This window comes from Pocillopora verrucosa, chromosome 6 (assembly GCF_036669915.1).
Source record: "Pocillopora verrucosa isolate sample1 chromosome 6, ASM3666991v2, whole genome shotgun sequence".
NCBI lineage: Eukaryota > Metazoa > Cnidaria > Anthozoa > Scleractinia > Pocilloporidae > Pocillopora > Pocillopora verrucosa.
Window position 1 is genome coordinate 770743 of NC_089317.1, and position 23174 is coordinate 793916.

The 23174-nt window shown below is 37.6% G+C and overlaps 4 protein-coding genes across 4 annotated transcripts; all 4 read right to left on the reverse strand.

Moving 5' to 3' along the window:
- Positions 1-705: 705 nt before the first annotated feature.
- Positions 706-4154, reverse strand: LOC131792242 (uncharacterized). Its single transcript, XM_059109621.2, has 4 exons — positions 4074-4154; positions 2485-2879; positions 2031-2136; positions 706-1753 (listed from the first exon to the last, which is right to left on the reverse strand). The coding sequence occupies exons 1-4, from the start codon at positions 4129-4131 to the stop codon at positions 1530-1532; spliced, it is 783 nt and encodes a 260-aa protein (XP_058965604.2). The 5' UTR covers positions 4132-4154; the 3' UTR covers positions 706-1529.
- A 640-nt stretch (positions 4155-4794) lies between these two features.
- Positions 4795-10568, reverse strand: LOC131792241 (uncharacterized). Its single transcript, XM_059109620.2, has 6 exons — positions 10458-10568; positions 7519-7699; positions 6974-7157; positions 6446-6515; positions 5889-6083; positions 4795-5505 (listed from the first exon to the last, which is right to left on the reverse strand). Exons 1-5 carry the CDS (start codon positions 10534-10536, stop codon positions 5926-5928), a joined length of 672 nt encoding a protein of 223 aa, XP_058965603.2. The 5' UTR covers positions 10537-10568; the 3' UTR covers positions 4795-5505; positions 5889-5925.
- Positions 10569-12391: 1823 nt separating this feature from the next.
- LOC131792223 (solute carrier family 22 member 15-like) lies at positions 12392-19641 on the reverse strand. Its single transcript, XM_059109602.2, has 8 exons — positions 19106-19641; positions 17129-17556; positions 16367-16585; positions 15535-15669; positions 14563-14642; positions 14348-14468; positions 14091-14163; positions 12392-13835 (listed from the first exon to the last, which is right to left on the reverse strand). Exons 1-8 carry the CDS (start codon positions 19343-19345, stop codon positions 13566-13568), a joined length of 1566 nt encoding a protein of 521 aa, XP_058965585.1. The 5' UTR covers positions 19346-19641; the 3' UTR covers positions 12392-13565.
- Positions 19642-20203: 562 nt separating this feature from the next.
- On the reverse strand, positions 20204-23042 carry LOC131792240 (succinate dehydrogenase [ubiquinone] cytochrome b small subunit A, mitochondrial-like). The gene is made up of 5 exons (XM_059109618.2): positions 22948-23042; positions 22808-22873; positions 22671-22721; positions 22164-22311; positions 20204-21503 (listed from the first exon to the last, which is right to left on the reverse strand). Exons 1-5 carry the CDS (start codon positions 22997-22999, stop codon positions 21338-21340), a joined length of 483 nt encoding a protein of 160 aa, XP_058965601.2. The 5' UTR covers positions 23000-23042; the 3' UTR covers positions 20204-21337.
- Between the last annotated feature and the right edge of the window lie 132 nt (positions 23043-23174).

Below are 23174 nucleotides of genomic sequence, written 5' to 3' on the forward strand. Positions count from 1 at the left end.
GCTCTTCTTAAAAGTAGCACTAATCAGAGTACTTTTGGTTTTTTGAAGATGACATTACCAGAGTCATGACCTGTTTGGTCTTAAAATTTTTTATTTTTAAGTTCATTTTCAAATTTGCAATGTCTCGGAGGAAGAAGTTACCTCAATACTAAGTGGTTCGTCGTCTAGAGGACTGGGCACACCGGAACTGAAGATTGTATCAGTCTCAGTTTCCGCTTTCACAGGTAAGGCAGGCTGGCAAAATTGCGTCGAAGAGAAACACAATCCTAATGTGGTCTAACATCGTACATTTTGACACATTAAGTCACCGCCTCTAGAAAATGAGACACATGAAGAAGTGGGGAGTTCGCCAACCTAAGGAATTATAGGACGTGAGGTGAAGAAGCGCGCGAGGGATTGTCGAAACGTCTTGCTTGATACATATATGTCGTAAGTTTCCCTCGCGGGAAACTCCACGTGCAAACTCCACGCACGGAACTTGACTCAATGACTCAATGACTGAATGACTCATTAACTCACTGACGACTCCCTGACCGACAGTGACAGGAGATTGACTCACTGACTGACCAACTGACTGAGTCACTGACTGGCATGCTGACCCACTGACAGACAGACTTACTCACCGACTCACTTACTGAATCACTGACTGACTGCACTCACTGCATAGATTGTTATATTGATGGCATATTTAAAACTGGATTCATACTTTACAACTGACTTTTATTTTCGAATTCCTTATAACTATGTTAAAAGGTTAATGATATTCAGTTTCCTCTGATATAATGGAAATGTTTGTTTATACTGCTAACAACAAAGCAGAATTCTACGGTTATACATTTCTTATTTAAGCTTGAAAAGCATACAATGCCCACCAACTCGATAAATTGTCCTAAATCTGCACTGACTTAAACTTTATCTTACGATCGCTTTTGAACTGAATATTATCGTTTTCATTGTATAATAATATAATGAATCATATATCATGTTTGTTTTCTCGACAGAATCCAACTTAACACTAAAATTTGATATAAGTTCAGTTCAAATTGATCACTTATGAAAAGTATATATTTAACTCCTTTTGTTGAAAACGTGAAAGAGCTGTACCACGCTTCCTTATTAACTCACGGTTTATTCACTTAATTTGAAGATTTTACTGCAACGCTCCGGGTTAACTCTCGGCTTATTCGAAAGAAAAAAACATTCAACGTCCCGTTGTAGGCACGTGGAACAGTGCCATATATGGAGCGATGAAACACGTGCCGCATACATGTTTGTTTGCTTATACATAGGTAAACGAAATTATTTATAAATGTCAATCAAATTAAGAATAATTAACGTATCGTACGGTTTCCAATACTTTATCAAATTTACTTTTTGGTAATTTCTGCAGTTTTCGCAGATTTCCGCGTAGTTTAATTGTCTTTTATGGACATTAATTTGTTTTGTACTTGAAGTGGTTTCTTCAGTTTTCACTTATTTTTCCATCTCGTGCTTCCCGCCCTGAGTTTTCAGGGTATATGCACACATATTTATTCCTGATTTATCAGCCGTTGCATAGGAACTTTACTTCTGGTCGTGGTGGTCCGGGCACGATGACTCGGCATCTCCACATGAAGGCGTGTGGGCGCACGGCGCTTACATCTCATACAACAGTACACTGTGAGCACGAGCAGAAGGATAAAGACCAAGATAGGGCCCGCGATCACCAAAATCTTTATGTAACGCGGCTGTTTGTTGAACCAAGCGCTGAAACCTGATGACGTAATCACAAAACGTGTCAACAACTTCTACGAAGCATTAAGGAAGCGGCCAGAAATCATGATCTCTCAGAGACCAGTCATTTTTTATCGTTTTATCGCTTTAAAAGAGGGGGGAAAGTGACAGATATCCTCATCATGGTTGGGAAGTAATGGGCTCCTGTCATGGTGAAAGAAGGTTGTGTTTCTAAATTCACAGCTGAGTGATTTTCAGGGGATTCTAAATGAAGGAGAAGACTTGCAGCCATAATAAACCCATAATTCTTTACTCACCGCAATGTTTATCTGACAGCGAAATTTTTCCGTCGATCAGAGTTTTATCGATGGGACCGTCCAGTTTGTGATATAATGGTACTTCAACTTTTCCCAACAACTGAAGCTGAAATAAATCAATCTTTTAAATCAGTAAACCCGCTGGTATTTCTTTAAGATGATGGTGATAATAATAATAAAAATGTTTTTTTTTTTTTGGGGGGGGGGGGGTTGGGAAACTGGCAAGTCTGAATCTCTTATCCATCCTTGCTGCAAATATTTACACTTTCGGTAATCAGTGGTGACGTACGTATTTAAAAATAACCGTTCACTGCCAAGAGTTGTTTTTGTTTTCCCATCTCAAGGCCCTTTTCTTCTGGTGATTGATTTTTCCCTACCGCTTAACCCTTTTTTCACTGGTTACTCCCCTCCCCCCCCTGCAATGAAGTAAAGTTATATACAATAAACATGTTACCTTAAAATGCAACTTTTTGCCTTCTCTTTTCAACACAACCAAAAGTGAAACTGATCCTTGTGCCATTACACCGGATTCCTTCCCAACCGGAAGCTTGATCTTTTCACCATCCTTAAATGTATGCGACCAATCAACTGCATAACCTTGTATCTTGACAGTGACTGTGGCAGTTATGGGATCATCACACTGGTTTATTTTGAAAATTAAGGTGGCACTCTTCTCTCCCACCTTCACCTCGCAAGTAATATTGCTGCAAAAATCACTGACTTTGCAAGGGCCGCCAAGACCTCTGGGTAAGTTAATATCGGGGCATTTTTCAGCTTTTTTGATGCCATTATCGTCGTCATCATACTCATAAAAGTCTCTGTAATCACGGTCTTCATCGTTTCCTTCCACTAGGAGAAAAGAAATGGAGTTTCAAGTAGCTATGATTTCAGGGGCGGATCCGAGAATTTTTGATACTCAAACCACTCCACCCGCCCCTCCCCCCCTCCCCCCCTCCCACCTTCGCTTGCGCGGTCAGACACTTTAATAGCAAGATGCAACACTGTTGTTGCAAAAATGTTAATGTTGGTCAAGTATTAAAAAATCCATAGGTATGAAAGGAGCGGGTGGAGCAGCGTCTGGTCGCAAATCTTACTAAACTGCCATGATTAAAGTCTACCACCAACGTAGCCAGTTGGATAATGAGAGGAATAATGAAGTATTTAAATTGTGTCACGAATGCATCACCAACATTCTATTTTGAGCGACTTATTTTCGCTAACTAAGCACATGAAAGTTTCACTTTCGAAAATAATAGATAGCATCTGAAGGGGGAATATTTTCGCTGTCTTCATAATATGGTGTCTCACCCAACATTGTGACAGAATTCGATGCTGCTGCCGCAAACAAGAGTGATAACAAACAGAAATTATGGACAACAATTCACTTTTCTGGGCATGAAGTTGAACGTGCACACTCAACTAGATATTTTCAAATAATCTGTTCGGGCAACGCACGTTTAGGTTCAGAATGTCGGCAAAGCGTCATTCAAAATTACCAGTTTTTTAGCAGAATATTGCAATTCAACCTTGCGAAGTGCCATATGGCTCAACCCGACCCTTTCATTTGAAAGAGCTCGCAGAGTAAAAAATAAATTCAAAACCTTCCCTTTATTACTTAGCTCACATTTGTATTCTATGTCAAAGCGGAAATATTGATATCAAGGGCTTAAAAACTTATAATGTTTCCGCCATCATCTTTCTGAATAGTAAATAGGATTTGTTATTGTTGAACTGAAGATTTTACACACGCCGTCACAACATGACATTGCACAAACTCCAAAGCCATCAATGCGTATGAAGTCAACGGAAAATTACGAAAAATAATCGAACAACTCTTTAGAAATATTCCTCGTAAAACGATTAATCTTTCGCTGGAATGACAACATTTATGGAATTGTTGTGATGCTCGCCTGATAGATTTGTAGCGTGAGTCAGTGCCCCAGAAATTAGATCGCACTGTAATCTAACAGAGCTTTGAACACTGCAATCGCTGCATAACATTGCCAATTTTGTACTTTCGTGTCGTAACCTCTCGTTACTTACCCATAACAGCACACAGAAGGCAAACAGAGGCCAAGACGGTACAAAAGTTGACCGCCATAATGTGAGTTCATGTGATCTGCCTAATATATGCAAACTATCAACTTTGAATATTCATGTCGTTTCATTTCCGTCATGTTTATTTTTAATCAGGGCGAATTCGAAAACCTCAGAATGGAGCGCATATCAAAGTCGGAGTAAAAATAAAGAAAGAGTGCGTTCGGCAGTGGAAGTTGACCGCTTCATGTGGGTAAATTATTCATATTTTCCCTGGTTTTCAACAACTTTAAGACGAAAAGGACCACTCGAATTCGTAAAGGCGCACTTCCAAAGGACAACAAACCATAATTAATATGGCTTGCTTGGAGAGAGCGAGCAGTGCTACACAATATCCGCAGCAGTTCTATACAATATACACCCTACACCGTGGGGATTTAAGATTTAGCCTGCGAGTTAGAAATTGCAACTGGCGGAATTACGGGAAAGGGGGGAGACGAGTAACCGAATTTTATAAGAGCTTATGCAAACTTATTTCAGGTCATACATATGTGCTCCTGATCTACAAGAAGGAGGGGGAGGTGGGGGCGAGGGATGGAAAGGGGGGTGTAGTGGGGGCGAAGGAGGGGGAAGGGCAAGGTGAGGACGAGGGAGGGGTGGCTAAAACCAACGTGAAAAAAAAGAAGGCGCATATTTAATTTGCAGAGAAACTGACGCAGGACCTTACGATAATAAGTGTCTACAAAGTTTTATTCTGTAGAAAGGTTTTTTAATAAAAAAAAATGAAGAACGTCTTACAGTACGTTTTAAGCAATCCACATTAACTGTTAACTCACTGAAAAGTTGACTCCAAAAATACTCTTTACTTTCTCTTGGTAATAGTTTCATCAAAATCAAAATCTTACGAACAGTCTTATCGAAAAAAGGTACTTTTGACCTTGTTAAGTTATTAAATCAAAGTTATCATTATCATTTTTTATCTTCATAAATCTTGAACCTATCGTTACTATCATTATTATTGACGTTTTGCATTTTCAGACGAGCAGAAGCACGCGCTGAGCGACCACGAATGGCAAGTCACGCGCGAGAGGATAAACGCGAAAAAATCGCGATTTTCCTCCCACACGTGATCCACTCTTTGCACTCGCCTAACGCTTGCGTTCGCCCGAATGAAAACGTAAAAAAGAGGTAAAAAAATCACGCTTACTCTTAGAGCCAAGCTAACATTCTAATATATTTGCACAACGTGGAACCGACTTTTACTAGGTACTACGACATTTAGTGGCCATCTTTATAATCAAGTTATAGTATCATGATTGCGTTTTGACTGTAAATTCACGGTAGCGAATAACAAAGGAGTGTATAGTCACGTAACCACTACGCGTATCTAAAAGCGGCAAACTTGTTTTACTGAAGACCAGGTAGAGCAGCTTAGAACCTGCGGGAAAAGAAGGAGTTAAAACCTGTGTTAGCAGAATCAGAGGGAAGTGTTAAATAACATTCTATCTATTTTTTTTTTTAATTTGTACACTGCATACAATCGCAGTAAACTCAGGAAACTCAGGAAGAGTTGAGGCGCTCTATAGAAATGCGCTCGTAACCCTTTCATCTCTAAGATCTTCTTGGTAATTCTCCTTACTATCTGCCATACAGTTATTGTGACCCTAGTTCGGAGAATTTGGCATTGGATCAATTAATAATCCCCTAATTAATATTTTTGTAATTCTCATCACTTGTCTATTTGACATTGTAGTGATATTGTAAGGAGAAATTATGCCTTAGTCACTGTGGGAGTTCAGGGGGGTTTTGTTACATCCTTACCATCTCTGACTGGGGGGGGGAGGGGGAGGGGGAAGGATCAAACAATTCCAGCGTTCTTCTTGCGGCAACAACGGCAGCAACAACAACATCCACAACAGAAACAACAAGAAACGATTGACAAGACCACAAATGCAGACGCCACGAGCAGCGCGATGCGTCCAGCGTTGTCACGGCTCTCCCACCAGCGAACAAAACCTGTTAGGGAACAAAAATGACACAGGTTAGCAACTTGGTAAGCTTGTGATGTCTCAACGAGCCACGATGTTTGATTTAAAGAAAAAGGTCTCTAATCTGGCACAGCATACGCATTTTTGTGATTATTGTTGTTGTTGTTGTGTTTCTTGTTTTGTTTGCAGGTTAACGAAAGAAAGCGATAAATTATTTCTTAAGGATTAAGACTCGCATTTGTCTCTACTCTCCTGAAAATGCAAAAGAAAGTTAAGACTCTTTTTAGGCGTCTGCCTTCCTCTCCCTTTATCCCACAAAAATGTGTTAAAACATATTGTGTTTATCACATATAAAACTGCAAATTAATCTACGATTAAACGAAAACTTACCGCAGTGATCTGTGGAAAATGGCAGATTTTGATCGATCCGATCTGTCGTCCTTTTTCCTAGTAGTGTCACCTAAACATGACAAAATGTTTAAAAATCATTGATGTTGAAAATCCGATCTTAGTAGCTTAAGAGTTCTTAGTTCTTAAAGAACTAAGGCACTCACACAGTTCTACTCCAACATCTTGAACTTAAAAATTTGGTGCTTTAAACTTATTCGAGCTTTAAAAAACCACGAATATTTGTAAAAGAATTTGCCTTGAATGTTGCACTCTTTTTGTCATCTCTCACAAAATCGTTTCATCTTTTAACTCTTAAGAGTGACTGGCTTCTAGTCTAGTTTGTCCTAACAGAATCTTCCTTGAAGCAGTGCAAGGGTCATGAGAATAAGTTAAAAAAAAAAAAAAGACTAATTTAAAAGCCCTACATTTTCAAAACAAGTCTCCTTGTCATTACTATTGGAAATGTGAAGGGAACAGTGCGGAGAAAATAAATGTTAATGTTAGCTAATAAAGGGTTTATTTGTAAACCTTCAAAGTTAACGTGTCGTTTTTTGGTTCTATGAAAACCGTGATGTCCAAGTCTTCTTGGGAGGTCTTTGATTTTCTCAGCCCTGGGACAGCAAGCTTGTCACCGGAAGCGAAGACATGGGTCCAATCGATATTTTCTTTACTGACCTTCACATTGATGGTCACGGTGACTGGTTCATCGCATCTGTGAAAAAGTTATTCATTTCATAGCCAGTGACAGGCGTGAGATGGGAAAATAAAATTGAACTACTACAGCTGGTTTTCTTGTCTCTTCGTTTATTTGTAGAGTGCGATAGCGAGAACGCTCCCCACTGACCGTCGTGACCTGGGCCTGACTCTCGATCCTGACGTCACACGCTGATTGACTTTATCGCTTATTCTTGTCCTTACTTTAAGGACTTTCCCCCCGGGGAATCAGTCATCGCCAATAGAGCTTAAGGGGGAAGTATAGAAAATTGACTACCAATTAACTGCCAATGAAGGGGGGGGGGGGGGGGTTGTATGATCAGGTATTGTGACACAACCTATACTTGCTGGTATCGTACCTGTTAATAGTAACTCTCAGAGTAATAGGTTCCCCGCTCGGGAATGGGTTACACGTGATCTGAGAACAATCGCCTGTTATGACGCAGCGATCTGGGAGATCCATTGACTCACACTTGTCTTTTCCAGCCAACCTATTCGCGAGCGCAACAATAAGCCCATCCATTAACCGGGTGGAAGATTCTGAAAGAAAATAAGTACTGTTAAGCATTCTTATACGAGAAGATGTCATTGCCTGGCTGCAGGCTGCAGGTTTCTATATGAGGAGCCACTCCCATATGAGGGTATTCTTCTGAAAATTGGCTCGTTTACGGACAGGGACCCGTCTCTCGTACATCTCATCAACTTAACTTTTTAAGAGATCTGTAAGAAAGCTAAACCTCGAAGATATAATTAAAAGTGATTGTTATTGTTCATTTTGTAAATAGACATAATAACACATACAAGTACCTACATTTTAGATAAACCTTTTATTTTCATATTGCATTCCGGTTTTATATATTTAATACTAATTTTAGGTGTCTTTACTTAGTGGTTATTGACTGCTATTTTTTCACGACACATAAATAAAGTTATCATCATCATCATCATCATCATCATCATTAACCCTTGAACTCCCATGAGTGACCAAGACAGAATTTCTCCTCACAATATCAATACAATATCAAGTAGAGAGGTGGTGAGAATTAATAAAAATATTATTTAGGGGATTATTAGTTGATCCAATACCAGATTCTCCAAACTAACATCACAAGAGCTAAATGGCTGTCAGTAAGGAGAACTACTATTGAGATCCTGGGAGTTAATGGGTTAGAAGGCCCGTGGAGGACTTCAAACTGTTCTGTTTTCATTCAAAATAAGGGTTTCAATTTTTTTAAAATTTTGCAACAAAACTGTCAGCTAAGGAAACAAAATGGACAGGTTAGGGTGCTAGAACCTGCTTCTCTATTCTTTAATTTTTTTTGTTCTAAAATATGCCCTCGGGCCCTTTAAGTTAAGACTTTCGAAAAACCATGCAAGATGACTCTGGAGAAACTGGCCCCATAGGTGCCCTTAAATCCACACCTATTCTCAGACCAGCTGACTCCTCAAGGTGGTATTTCGTTGGCGGATTCATTATACTTTGTTGTGGCGAGATAAAGTTCCACATCACCGCAGGGCAGAAGTCAAAAACTGGTAAAATTCAGCTCGTATTATATTTGATGTGGTTACTTCTCCTTCTCAATTAAAAATTTCGAGTTTAACCCTATATCTCCCCTGAGTGACCAAGAGAGAATTTCTCCTTACAATATCAATACAACATCATGCGTAGAAGTGATAAGAATAAAGTAAAATATCAATTAGGGGATTATTAGTTGATCCAATACCAAATTCTCCAAACTGACATCATAAGAACTATATGGCAGACAGTAAGGAGAATTACTAATGAGATCTTGGGAGTTGAGGGGTTACATAACAACTACGTTGTTATAAAGTGGATCGTTCAACTATCTACTCAGTAAAATGCTCTTAAACCCGGTGATTTCGAGGTAAAGTTATATTCTTCTTGATGAAGTAGACGCAGCGTTAAATAGTTTGAGAAAATCACGACAGCGACGGTAACGAGGACTTAACAAAACAAAAGATCTAATGAGCAAAACAAGTTATACAATATCACGAGTCAAGTGCGATTAAAATTTTTCCTTTTTTCTTGTTTTTAGTTTTTTCCTCTTTTTTTATTTCGGTGTCAAAATCATGTAGCAGGAGTACAAAAACGTCTAGTTTTAAACTTCAACGTTTTTCACGGCCGTTTGCGAGGGTCAAATCTGCACACATTCACAGTTGCGTTCGCAGAAGTGAACATTCCATGGTGTCTGAGTTTCCCCGAAAGATTCCGACTTCTTTTTTATTACACACACCGGAGGCAGAACGTTCATTATTCCTCTGTAAACGTTTGTTTCATCAGAATGATCATGTTTAACACTTCTTGGTTTTCTCGTGATATACGAGTGTTCATTGTCCAAAATTTTCGAGGCGAGCCATGTTTCATAACGTATGGAGTGCATAACGTATGATACGCGCTGAGTCGTAAGAAGAAACGAGAAATTGAAGGTTGACGAGCTAAATTTTTTCGTAGCCTGAGCATCAGTTGTGGTTATCACCAATCTCAACGGAAAATAGCAGCCTTTGGAACGTTTTGTAAACTTTGCGATAATTCTGTGAGATGGAGAGAGGTGTACTTAGCAACAATTTACAATGCAGAAATTGTTGTCTGTGACCTGTGAAATTGAAAGTGATGAATTCGGCTGTTTCAGCTGAGGTAAAGGGTGAAAAACTTAGTTAAATGAGCGAGTTTGTTTGATTCATTTTAATTTTTTAATGGCTACAATAATAGTGTTTTGCCTTACGATGTTACTTTACAAGAGAGGAAAAATTTAAGTTGACTAGAACCTGATTCGTGACTCGGATGTGACTCGGGCTCGAAGTTGACTCGTGAAATGGTGTAACTCTGAGCAGGACGATACCTCTACTCGTGCGTTTTGAAACGCATTTCTACCAGTCCTCTACCAAACACAACGTGAAATCGCCAAAATTTGCCTAGTCTCATTTCAATCTCCATTCGAATTTCGACACTGCTCACTAAACGTGTCATATGCGGAAGTTGATGCATGGCGCCGGAACAGACGGTAAACATATTCAGCACTACGGGAAATACTAGAAAAAACATATATTCGGTTTTTAATCGATGTATTCCTTGGCGTCGCTGTCCTGATTGCGATTGCTTAAGGTACCTATAGATATTGCAATGCAAGAATTACCTCGCGCATCATTTGTAACTGTTTGCAATTCCGAGAATTCAGAAGGCTTATTTCCCCAAATGTTCTCTTTTTTAGTCGCGCACCTCAATATCGCTCCTCTTGCAAAAGCAAGGCAAATAAATTAAGAACAAAACAATTCTCACCTTCATCGAGATAGGCGTTGCTTTTTGGCACAAGAAATAAAATAAACAGAAGTGCTGAAACAAACTGCTTCACAGCCATGATTTCCACTTATCGTCCAAGATCAAGTTTCGTGATGCGTTCTTCATGTAAATTAACACTGCCGTTAATCATTAATTTTTATGAATGGAGATTATGCATTGTCCAGTGTAAAATCTACTGGATCCTTGTTTCAGATCTGAAGCTAGTTAAAACTCATTACTTGTACGAAAGGAAAAGGACTGACAGGGAAGAAACACTTGAGGCCATGCGAGGCAGTGTACATCAAAGACGGTCCAAGCCCCAGCTGTAAGCTGATCACCTTGCAAAATAAGAGCCATGGCGAAATTATAAGAGTTTGTATGGGAATATTTACGATGTTATGGGTAATTGTTGTTGCTCCCAGAAATCTCCAGACTGCTGAGTCACACTGCCTTGCATACCTTTCCAGAACATTTCATCAAGTCACGCATTATTAAAATAGTTCTTATGCAAGCTTCTGGAATATTCCAGAACACTTTGTGAATTTATATAAAGACTCACTTATGTAGTAGAAAGAGTAGTTGTTGTTGTCGGAGCGACGACTGTTTTGAAAGTTATACCGAGAGAGAGTTACTGTGGAAGATTGTTCATTTCAAGCAACTTTGGAGACAGCAGTGAGATTGTGTCATTGGTGAGCTAGGATATAGACTGTGGTGAGCTTAATTCAGTTTATCAACGATAAGTATTGTACTGCTTTTAGGAGTAGCTCCTTGTTACGAAAATTACTCGCTGTTCAATTAAGTAGTTGAGTTTGTGGGATTGTAGTGTTTTTCTTTCGGATAGATTATACCGTAACAACGACAGCTCTCAGGGAAAACAAAAATTCAGTCAAATTCTCAAAAAAAATACCTCACCTTGCTTCCACAGTGCATCGCTTGTTATCTGACCGCTTACTGATGTTGAAAAGAACCCATTTTAGCAAGTTTTCCATTTCTTAGTTTACTACATAAGAGAAGTCCCCTTATAATTTCGCCACGACTCTTATTTCGCAAGATGATCGTCTCACAGCTGGAGCTTGGGCCACCCACTGAGATTTCCCTTTTAAGGTTTAAGCTATTTTTTAGATCGGTTTTTGAGCCAAAAAACTTGGGTTTTTCAGTTTTGGTGTTTATTTTTGTTTACAGATTTTCCGTTTTTTTTAGCATTTGGTTTTCGGTTTCGCTGTGGCTATATGTCAGGCGGCCCGTCAAGGTTGGGTGTTACTAAACTGAGAATTGGATGACCGCAGAACCTCTGGAACCGCGGAACCTGCGGAACCTTTAAGTTTTTGTAAAAAAAAAAATAATAATGAAATGAAATAAAAACTAAAAATACCCTAGCACTGATCGAGATTTCGTGTTGAGGCATAAACAGGTTTTTTTGTTTTAATCTTCCTTGACGTCCAACCACAGGAAGCCCAAACTCACACAGTGACCATCTGTGAATATGCAAATGTATTCATGTTGTGCAATGTGTGAAATCTAAGGATTTGTAGGGCAATAAACAGTCCTGGTTGTAACCTTAAAAAGATCTTGACAAGTCTCGAATAAGAACAAATTTACTCCGCTGAAGAGGTTGTTCTTTTGCATTGTGTGTATTTTTGGAGCTTATTCAGGGCAGGTTCGGCTCGGTTTTAGTTCATCTGCCTTGCTCTGTACGTAATCCTTTCCAAGATTAAACCTCTGTGAGTAACGCCAACCAAACGAATACTTTGGAAGCAAAACGCTGTAGATTCGCTCCGGACGCCCCGATCACCCCCGAAATTCTACAAGCTTCACGGGCGATGTTACTTTACGCTCGTGTTTCATTCCAGGGTCATGTACAATGAATTCCAGCCTAAAGGTTTGCTGCGAGCCTCTAAATGAGGCGTTATTCGGATACCGCGGTACTCAAACCGTTAGAGCTTTCAAATGATTGTTTATTTGTTAACACTCGGGGTAGGTGACTGCAGATTGCTCTTAATGATGTTACATACCCTTTTACTAGTACTGTGAATGTCGCCACAATTAAAGTTGGGACGTCAAGGACAGTTATAACATACTTCTCTTTTTAAGGTATTCTTCTTTATTCCCGAAAACCAACTTTCAGTCAGTGTTAAGGTCCTTTTCAGTGTTAATTTTATCTGATTACTTTTCTTTCAAAAAGAAACATGGGTTCCGAAGTTTCCGCGGTCAGTAACACCCTGCCAAAGTTTTCGGCAGTCTGATATTTTTAAAAAATTAAACAAAGAGAGAACCTATACAATCCAAACAACTACTTTTTGTTTAGGAACTGCAAGGCGATCCCGAATATCACGTTCCACGCTCGATTTACGTTGGGCTCAGAATACGGATCCATCGCCGTTGATTATCGTTATGATCGCTATTCCCCAATACTTTCCCTGTGCTGTTTCACACACCGAATGAATGGAAAATCCCAGCATAGAATCCTACTTGTTACAACTTCTAAACTAAACTTAAACCCTTAATATCGCTGTATTTTCTTTATGTACAAATTTTGGTTACCTTCAATTGGCAAAAATGGTAAATTTACTTCAGAAGGTTATTGTAATACTATAAACTAGCTTTGTCTTGTGAGGTCTTAGTTCTTCAGAACTAATGCTACACATAAAGGTTTTAAAGTCCAAAACACCTGCGATGCTTCGACACTAAGAAAAATTCACCTCGGAGTCATTATAAATAAGTTACGTTGCCAACTAAGCCTCGCAAAATATCTTCTTTATAAATAATTTGAGAGTAATAATTAACTCTTAACTCCCAGAAGTGATTGACAAGTAACTTCTCCCAATAATATCCATACAATACCCAGCAAACAGGTAGCGAGAAAACTCAAACTCATCGGGTAAAAGATATTACCTTGATCGAGCACCAAATTCTCATAACCAATTTACAGGGAGATGTGTAGCAGCTAGAGGGGAGAATTAACAATCAGATCTTGGGAGTTAAAGGGTTAATCATGTCTGTTAAGGCCTAAAAAGGACCATCTCTAATTCCATATTATATCCTACTCTTTAAATAAGAAAGATTTGATCTACACCTCAACAGAAACAGGAATATTTCCTCTGCATCATTCTAGATAAATGTTGTCTTTTCACTAATAATATCATCATCAAAGTCTGAATCATTAGCTTGAAATGCGTCATTGTTAAATTCCATTTCGTGTGTAAATTGTTCCATTTCCAGCTGTTCATACAACAATCCATCCACACCTTCAAACCCAGTTTCCTCCAAGCTCTCAGGAAGTGGTTTATTCAAGGTCTCTGGCAACACAAGGCTTAGAAGCCCAGCTGCAAAGGAGCACATTCCAAAGATCATCATGGGAAGGGGGCGAGTGTAAATACCCTGAAAAGTTCAAAATTAGACACAATGCGATAGCATCTGATTATTTATATTAACAGTATTTTTAATGACAGCAAGCTCCCAGGGTTTAGAACAGTGAGTTTGAAAGTCTGATAGACACAAGATTCAAGTAATCTGCAACAAACATTTTCTACAAAAATCAGTCTTTCCAGACTCTCACTTTCTAACATCTACTACTAGTTTAAACTTTGGTCAAAGCCCGGTTAGTTCAAAACATTAAATCACAGTCTAACTTACCAAAAATACCACAAACGGAGAGCAAATGCCCCCTATTCTAGATGCCATGGAACACACCCCCATTCCAACATTCCTAAAATGAAATTATTGAAAAAATTAGAGTTTGTTAGCTGACATATCACATGTATAGCATATATTATTGCAGGTGAGTGCGTATTATTTCTACTGAGGAATGAAAAGGCAATACTGATAAAAGCTTTCATGAGCTCTGACTAACAAAATATTTTGCAGAATACCTAGCAAAACTAAATTTTTACCTGACTACTGTTGGAAGAAGTTCCGCTGAATAAATGTAAATAACAGCAAATGATGCTGAGATTCCAAACTTTCCAATCATAGCAAAGATTGTTGTTAACACCCTATAGACAGGTTGAGTGCCTATTAAATAAAAAAACCCAGCGATGAAAAAACATACTTTTTTTCATATCAGTGATATTGAAACTTTTGAAAAACACAAAAAAATGATGGTGACCTGTTTGAAAAAATAAGCAGGTCAAGCATGCAGCTCCTCCAATCATCATGTAGTAACACAGACTCCGGCGACGCCCCACCCTGAAACAGATTCATAGACAAAAAATTTCACCAAACTGATCTTTTCTATTCATTCAGATTTCTTCTGCTGAAAGTTTCCAGGAATCCTTTTAACGTTTCCCAAAAACTACAAAGACAGCATCATCCCCAATAAACATACACATGAAATATTATTCAATATATTATATATTTGTGTATTCTATATATTATTCCAGAACATCCCCACAAAGGACTTTTAGTTTGACTCCTTGTCCTCATCCCTCACAGTTAGTTCTTCTCCTTATTGTCTGTCATACAATTCTTGTGACGTTGTGTCTGAGAATTTGGTATTGGATCAACTAATAATCTCCAAATTGATGTTTTTCTGTGTTCTCCTCACTTGTCTTCTAGATATTGTATTGACATTGTAAGGAGAAATTCTCTCTTGGCAACCCATGGGAGTAAAATGATAAAACATTTGCTTTTAAACACCCCCAATTCTTTCCCTTTAAGGGCACCTGGTGGCCTTTTTATGTTCAGTGCCCTGGACTCTGGGTTACGAGGTCTGGGTTCAAGACCTGGATGGGTCATTGTGTTGTGTTCTTAGGCAAAATATCTTACTCCCACAGAGCCTCCCTAAACCCAGGAGTATAAATGAGCACTAGGGCATTGTCAGGGAAGCCTGATGAAATGCCGAGGGGCAACCTTGTGATGGACTAACATTCCATCCAGGGGGGAGTAGTGATACTCCTAGTCACCCCATGGTAAGGAAAATCAGGATAAGCTCTGACTGGTTGGGTGACTTGGCTCCAGTAAAGACTTCTCTTCAATTACTTTTCCTCCAAATTTCTGGTACCAAAAAAACTGACAAAACCATCTACAATAATTATTATTGTAAATGATGTTATTTAAAATTAATTTAAGAACTCCTCACCAGTTGATAAGACAAACACTTGTCAAGTATGCAGGAACTTCCATGAGGCTTGATAAAAAAAAGTTTTTGTAAATGTCACCACCCAAATGCTTTGTGTTGAGTGATAAGCCGTAATAAACCAGTGTATTCACAAACCTAAAACAGAAAAACATTTTGGTGTAAAGAGACTAACCAAAGTTCATTAAATTTAATATATGCAGCACAAAATATTGGTTGTTAAGTATTTGGTCCAGAGTTTGCAGAGGGTCAAACTGGCAAGCAGCCAGTAGATGATCAACTGACTCTTGTGCTAATGTATCAAGTAGGATGTCAGGTAACTATAGGGACATCGAGACTCTCATTGAGACTCTCTACCAGTCAACTATAAGGCAGCCGGTGAATGATCAACTGACTCTTGTGCTGATTTATTGAGTAGAATGTTAGGTAACTATAAGGACATTGAGACTCTCATTAGGACTCTATCAGTCAACCCTTGAAACACCTATTGACTGACTGTCCACAAACTATTAACTGATATAGTGATCATCTACTAGCTGAGATATCAATTGAAACTCACTTAACATACTGACAAAGGCTATCTTATTTAAAGTACACAAGATGCATGTCTAGATTGATCTTTTTGAATGCTCCAGAATATTAACATGTTCCATTGTCTGTTATGATTTATCATGCTTAGTCAAGCTGTCCCTAATTTATAATTAGATTGTTAAGTATTTCTATGTAAGAAGAGCTGATCAAACTCTTCTAGGTATCACATGCTAAGCTATAAACAAAGCTATATTACAGACTACAAGTGACTAAAACATGAATTCTAAACATCAGAGACGCTCACCATAAGTAGAACAAAACTATTGTGATTTTGGCAATCTTCATATTGGAAAGAAGGTCTAAGCAGCCATATCTGTTTCCAACAACAGACAGTGGACGACTGACTTGTAACAGAATCTTCGGGACAGCTATACCATTTTTTCTTGCTATACTGGATAAGATATCCTCAGCTTCTGCCAGGCGACCACGGATTATAAGCCAGCGAGCTGATTCAGGAACAATTCTGTGATAATAACAATATTACATTTTCAAAACTCAGCCAGTTAATGGCTCATTTCTTAACTACCAAGATCTGTTTGGTAATTCTCCTTTCTGGTTTCCATTCATTTCCTTGTAAATTAGTTATAAGAATCTGGTGTTAGATCAAGATAAAAACCTCCACCTGATTAGTTTGAGTATTCTCATTACCTGCCTGCTCGATAATGTATGGATATTATAGGGAGAAGTTTCATGTAAATCACTTCTGGGAGTTGAAGCTTCACCTTACCTCAACACTTTTAAAGAAGTTATTTTCAGACTTCAACATGTGATATAAAAGTCATAGGATTCTCATTGATTTTTTCAAAGTTCAAGCTTGAATTAACTCAAGAGATTATCCAAAAATATTTGCTTTCCCATAATTTGCCAAATGAGTGAGACCATAAATAAATTAAGTTAAGGTCACAGTAAAAGACAAATTTCTGTATATTGATTGCTTCCAAAACTAATATCACTGTAACCTGCTGAGTCAAAACAACTAAGAATTGAAAAAAGAATTTGTACTTACCTAAAAAATAATATAAAAACACAAAATGGCAAAGACAGCAGAACAGACAATGTCCTCCAGTCACGAATTAAATATGCAACAATTGGGAGAATTAAAAGCCCACATGTAAAGAAACATTGTGCCATAGTGCCAGCAAATCCTCTGTAAGATGGACCAATCAGTTCTGTTGCCAACACAAAGGCAGATAATATTTCACCACCAATGCAAAATCCAGTCAAAAATCGCAATAAAGCATATATTCTGTACGTTGGAGCAAATGAACTTGCAAAGCCAAATAAAACAAGCCCGGTGAACGAAATGTACCAAATTTTCCTTCTTCCACATTTATCGGCCAAGGCTCCAAGGATAACAGCACCTACTAAAGTCCCAGCCATGAGAACAGATTGAACTAAATCCACTTTGTATGAATTTTCACATATCAGGTTCCACTGAAAATTAAAAAAATTCACATATTTAAAATAATTTATCACAGTGAATTATTCGAATAATATTACTCTCTTTTCTGTAAGAGTTAATTGGGTCTAATGCGTCATATTGTTGGTTTAACCCTTTAACTCCCAGATCAAATTTGTCATCAGTATATATATTCTCCATACGTTCTCTGAACTTTTCTTTCAGTTCTGAAAAGGAGAATTTGTTTAACAATCAAGAGCTTCTTTAGCTGTTGATCATTTCCATTATTCTCATGACGGCAATGTTTTATTCAGGGGGGATATTGTAAGGAGAAATTAGATGCCAGTCACTCTTAAGGGTTTTAAGGGTTGACTTAACTATCTTGAAGGAGTTAATTCATTTTCAATTGATAATAATATTGTAGTTACAGTGTGTCTGTGGCCGAGGGAAGGGGCAAGTAAGAAGTTGGATCTTCCTGTCCATTCCCATTCCAAAAGGGATGAACTGTGGATAATATTATCAATATATTAGGCAATATGTGTAATACCCATTTCAAAACTTTTATTCAGTAATTAAAAGATAAAGCTTCACCATTCGCTTTTTAAGCAAAACTATTTTAATTTTTTCAAGAATGATGTAAATAGACTCTGATCATTTTATAATACCATAAATTTATATTTTCAACCTAATTTTTTTAGATCATGAACCCTCTAACTCACAGAAGTGATTAACATGTAACTTCCCCCTAATATATCCATATACTATCCAACAAATGAGTAATGAGAATACTAAAACTTATCAGGTTGATATCATCTACCACCAAATTCTTATCACTAATTTACAGGGAAATGTGTAGCAGCTGGAGGGGAGAATTAACAATCAGATCTTGGGAGTTAAAGGGTTAATGTGGAATATTTTTTATCATAACTTTTTTTTGCGTTTTAATCATTTTTAAAAAACCTTTTTTTATTTATAAGTTATTTGTTATTCGAGAGAGGACGAAATATTAATACCAATTTACAACTATACTGCGTTTTACCCTCTCTAAATTAAATTATTCTATGCAATTCAATAGTAGAGATCCATTTAAGAGCTGAATGTGCGATGGACCGTAAAAGCGGTAAATGAATGGGTTGATAGACCCAATAGTATAAAAAATTTTAAAAAATCCTGACTTTTTCTGTGCTACAAACATGTTCGAATTAGAAAATAGACAGTACCAAAAATGAAAAACAATGGACTGCAGAGCAAAAGTGATCCGCTAAAAATATTCAGCGGGAGGGAATTTTATTAGAGCAAGTGCATAACTTAGCAACGATAAAAATTATGACAAGGTTATTAAAAAAAAAAAAAAATCACGATATATGGTGTGAGAATCCACAACTTGGAAAACATTTGACTCTAAAGAAGTCAATACAAGTGACACAAAAACTCGTCAAGAAAGCTTTATCGTTCATGCATAAAATTGGTTCATTAAATGTTTTATCGGAGCCAAAATGCTAATTTATACTACACTCTGTGCAGTGCAAAAAAAAAAAAAATTATCGAATAAAGATTAAAAATAAAAATTAGTACTGATCTCACCTCTGTGACGATTGAAGTAAATTCTGAAGTGTACTGGACTTCCGAACAGTGTGATTTATTCCTGGGGCATGTTTCATTCGACAAAGAATTCAAACAAATCCATTTTGGTTCGGCTCCAACAAACACTTGTAATAGCAGTTGAAATGCGGCGGGAATAAGCGATAAATTAAGCAACGCATACAACCTTCTTTGATGTGGACCAAATTCTCCAATTATCCGCAAAACGTGATCGAATTCCATGCTGGTTTATCACAGAAGTTTGTCTATCTTATTTGAATTCCTTTTGAAGTTATGCCACAATGCAGTAACATAGATCATTTCACGGTTATGTGAAGAATCACCCACTCGATCAAGGTTCGCGCGTAGCGACAATTTTCTTTACCTCTACGTCTTCGATTTCACCACAATTTAACAATACTACCGCGGGAATTCCTTTTCATTCTTGAGAACCATATCATAGTAAAACCTCGCTACCATCTGATCACTTGATCTTTTGTTTTAAAGGAAGTAAATTTTTACATGACGAGCCAGAGAAGAACAGGTGCAGGTCTTGGTAACCAGGTAATTTTCAAGCAGGCTTGGAGACTAAGGAAATTAAAGAATCCACTGTAGGAGAGGGAGACGGGAGCGTTTTTTACGACTATGGGGTCCACGAAGCTGACGAATGAAAGACGCGGAGAGGGATAACCCGTTGACTTTTTTTTTAAGGAAAATATGAATTTCTTTGACTTTTTCCTTTGAAATTTCTGATTAAGAAGAAGATCTTAAATTTTGAACTTGGTCATATAGGAGAAAAAAGTTTAACATTTGTGGAGAAAGTGGGAGCAGGGAAAAAAATCAGAGTGGAGTCACCAAGGAGGTTTGAGCCCTTGCAAGTTGAAATATCACAATCATGTACTCCATTGACTGAGCTGTCTGGAGAGCAACTTGGTCAAGGAAGTGTCCCAAATTTCCAGGACCAATTACTGTGCAAAGAAACCAAAATCAAAGCAACCCCATATTACTTTCAGCACTCTGCTCTCATGACATGCATCACAACAAAGGCCACTATAATCAAGGTGTGAAACTTAATTACATTAACAAACCAGAAACAAACAATCATGTAACAACATATTTACTCACTGATAACTTTTCAAAGAGAGTGCAACAAAATGTTACCAGAATATTACACTTAACTGAAAGAAGAGTACTATTCCTGAAAAGAGCTATCCTTTTTTTCCAAGATACTTGCCCAGATATTATTACGACAAAACTACAGAATTTATTAATTTCTGTTAAATATCGCTGCACTCCAATATTAATCACTCCTTATTTTGCTGCTCTGAGTTACTTATTTAAGCTTACTGAAAATTCAATAACTCTATGGAAAGCTCCAGCTGTAGATAAAGGCTATCCATTTTCAACTTGCCTGTGCTAATCATGTGTGAATATTATGGGCTGTAACAAGACCTAAAGCCATAGAGAATGCATTTTCTGGCTAATACCGCAATATAGAGATGACTTTTTAGAACTATTTTTTGCGATAGAGATGAAGGATCTTGGTCAGCATCTTACAGTCAGTAGTTATGACTTTGATTGACTTTAAGTATCATTGCATAAAAAAAACAGCTATCTGGCTTTGAATAAAACTTGATTATCACAAACAGACTAATCAGTCAATGCTTACAGTTATCTCTGTATGACTGTAAGGAGAAATAAGATTCTGGTCATTCTTAGGGTTTAAAAGGGCAATAAGATCTCCAAGTCTGAATAAAAACTAACTTAGGCCATCGAAATTTAGCCAGAGAATTCTCTGTAGTAGCTGAAGAATTTCCCATCTTTAAAGCTTGATGAACTCCCTCAAATCCTCCTAAACTGCTGTTAGTTACTAAGAAAAGGATTGTACAATTCTGGATTTTGATAATCTGATACAGACCTTGGTAAGTAGTGGATCACCATAAGATGTGACCATAACACCATTTAACAACTTATTTCTGTAAATACCCTTCCCAACAAGGAAGAGTGCCCATGAACATGAAATTCAACCATGTCATCCATATCAGATCAAATGAAAAAATATATTTAACTTTAGGATCAATGTATTTAACTGAGGAACTGTGCACTTACCCCTCCCCTATAACCTTAAAATAGTCAACTGATGAAAAGTTAAGGTTAATATTGGGTTACGGAGGGGTAGGTGTTCAGTTACTTAGATACTGACATTAATCCAAACTTTACAATCCATATCAGTTGTTACATGTGCCAAATCATACTGACAGCTCTGCAGATTCCAACATCAGCATAATTGAAATAACACAGACCAATAAACTGTAAGATTGACACAGCCAGCCATATTCCTTTGGCCACTTTTGGCATAGATGAACCATGAATGTAGTCTGTTAACACTTGGCCTACACCCCTGTGGATCGATGAAGAATATTATGCTAAGGTCCAGAATAATGGAGATGTCTATAGTTTACAATTTCTTATCTTTGTCAGAAATTAGCTGACATCAACAAAGGACCTCACAATCTCTTAGTTTTTTAACTTTTTTCTCAAAACATATACTTAAACTCTTTGCAGCACAAAGGAATTCTGTCTATTACAAAAAGTCTTCCGATCTTGTTCAAAGTTCAAAGTCTACTCCTTGTCATGACACTACAAAATTGATAAACCATGAACACTTTGATTTTATTTTGTAACATCAACTGCTTACTGACCAATCATAATCACGTTCAGGACACTGCAGCAAGCCAACATCAGACCACAAGCTAGTACAACTTCTGTTTGCAGTTTAGTTCTCTCTGGCCACATTGGCAGTATTTTTGAGACAGATTGTTATTCATAAATATTCTCTGAGTTCACAATTTTCAGAGTTTTCCAGTAAATTAATGGAGAATGTAAATTGTTGTAGTACTCCATATTGAAAGGAATATTTTTGAAAGCAAATAATTTGTGATAAAAAATTTCCTGTGCTAGAGGCTTGGACATATCAATACTTGATCAGAAGTTTCAAAGGCTATGATTGATTCACCTTGAGTGAGCTATGGAAACAGGAACTACTGATCAGATGACTTACCAGTGGTTATGAAGAGGAACAACAACTGCTAGAGCCCAGTCCACAACAGCTGATGGGTAAATGATTCCTGCAGGAATCAATGTCAGCAGTGCCACACTGACATAGCGCTCTCCCTTCCAATGGGCTGATGGCTGTGATGGGGAAATTTCTGATAAGGGTAAAAAAAAGAATATTGTCTCTGCGCATTTTGTTTTTCAGGTTTCTCTGATAGCTCAGTGGTCGTAACAATAATCGTCTTAGTAAATACTAAAACAATTATTTCACTCAGTGAATATTAATTAATTGACATGATACTCAGAATACCCACTTTAATACAATACAGCAGCATTTTTTTAAATCGGAAATAAACTCTTATTTTACTCTATATTTTTAGATTTTTTAAAATAAGCTATTGAAGAAGCAATTTCAGACTTCTTACCTATCCTCTGTTATGATAACAACATTGTACAAGAGTTAAATCTTAAATTTTCACTACGTAATGTATACGTAAACTTTTCTTTTACTTACCAAGCTCAGCTTTGCGATTTGCCGAGGAATGCACTGTCTTTTTGAAAACCACTAAAAAAACAAAAATATCGTACAAATAAAATGAGTAAAGATCTTATTCTAAGCATTCAGACCCCTGACAAAATTGTGTAACTTACCACTTTGAACTCTCGGTGAGCAAGAAATAGGCGAGGAAGTAAAAGCAGGCCGTGCAAGTGAACTCGCTGTTGATAAGAAAACAAAGAATCAATTACGAACACTTTTGTATATTTAAATTCAAAGAATGGCAAGTTCTGACCTAAACGACTACTGTTTCTTATACAAAGACGAGAGTAAAATATCGCCGCCATCTTGCTAATTTAATTCCGTCCCAGCTCTCTCTTACGTAACGCGTGCGGCTTTTCACGATTCGAGGCTCTAAAAGATTCATGGGTAACACGCAATAATGCACAAAATAAAAACATTATTGCTTTTTTTAAGAAAAAAAAAGGAAATATTCCTAGGGGTCATGAAGCAAAACACTTG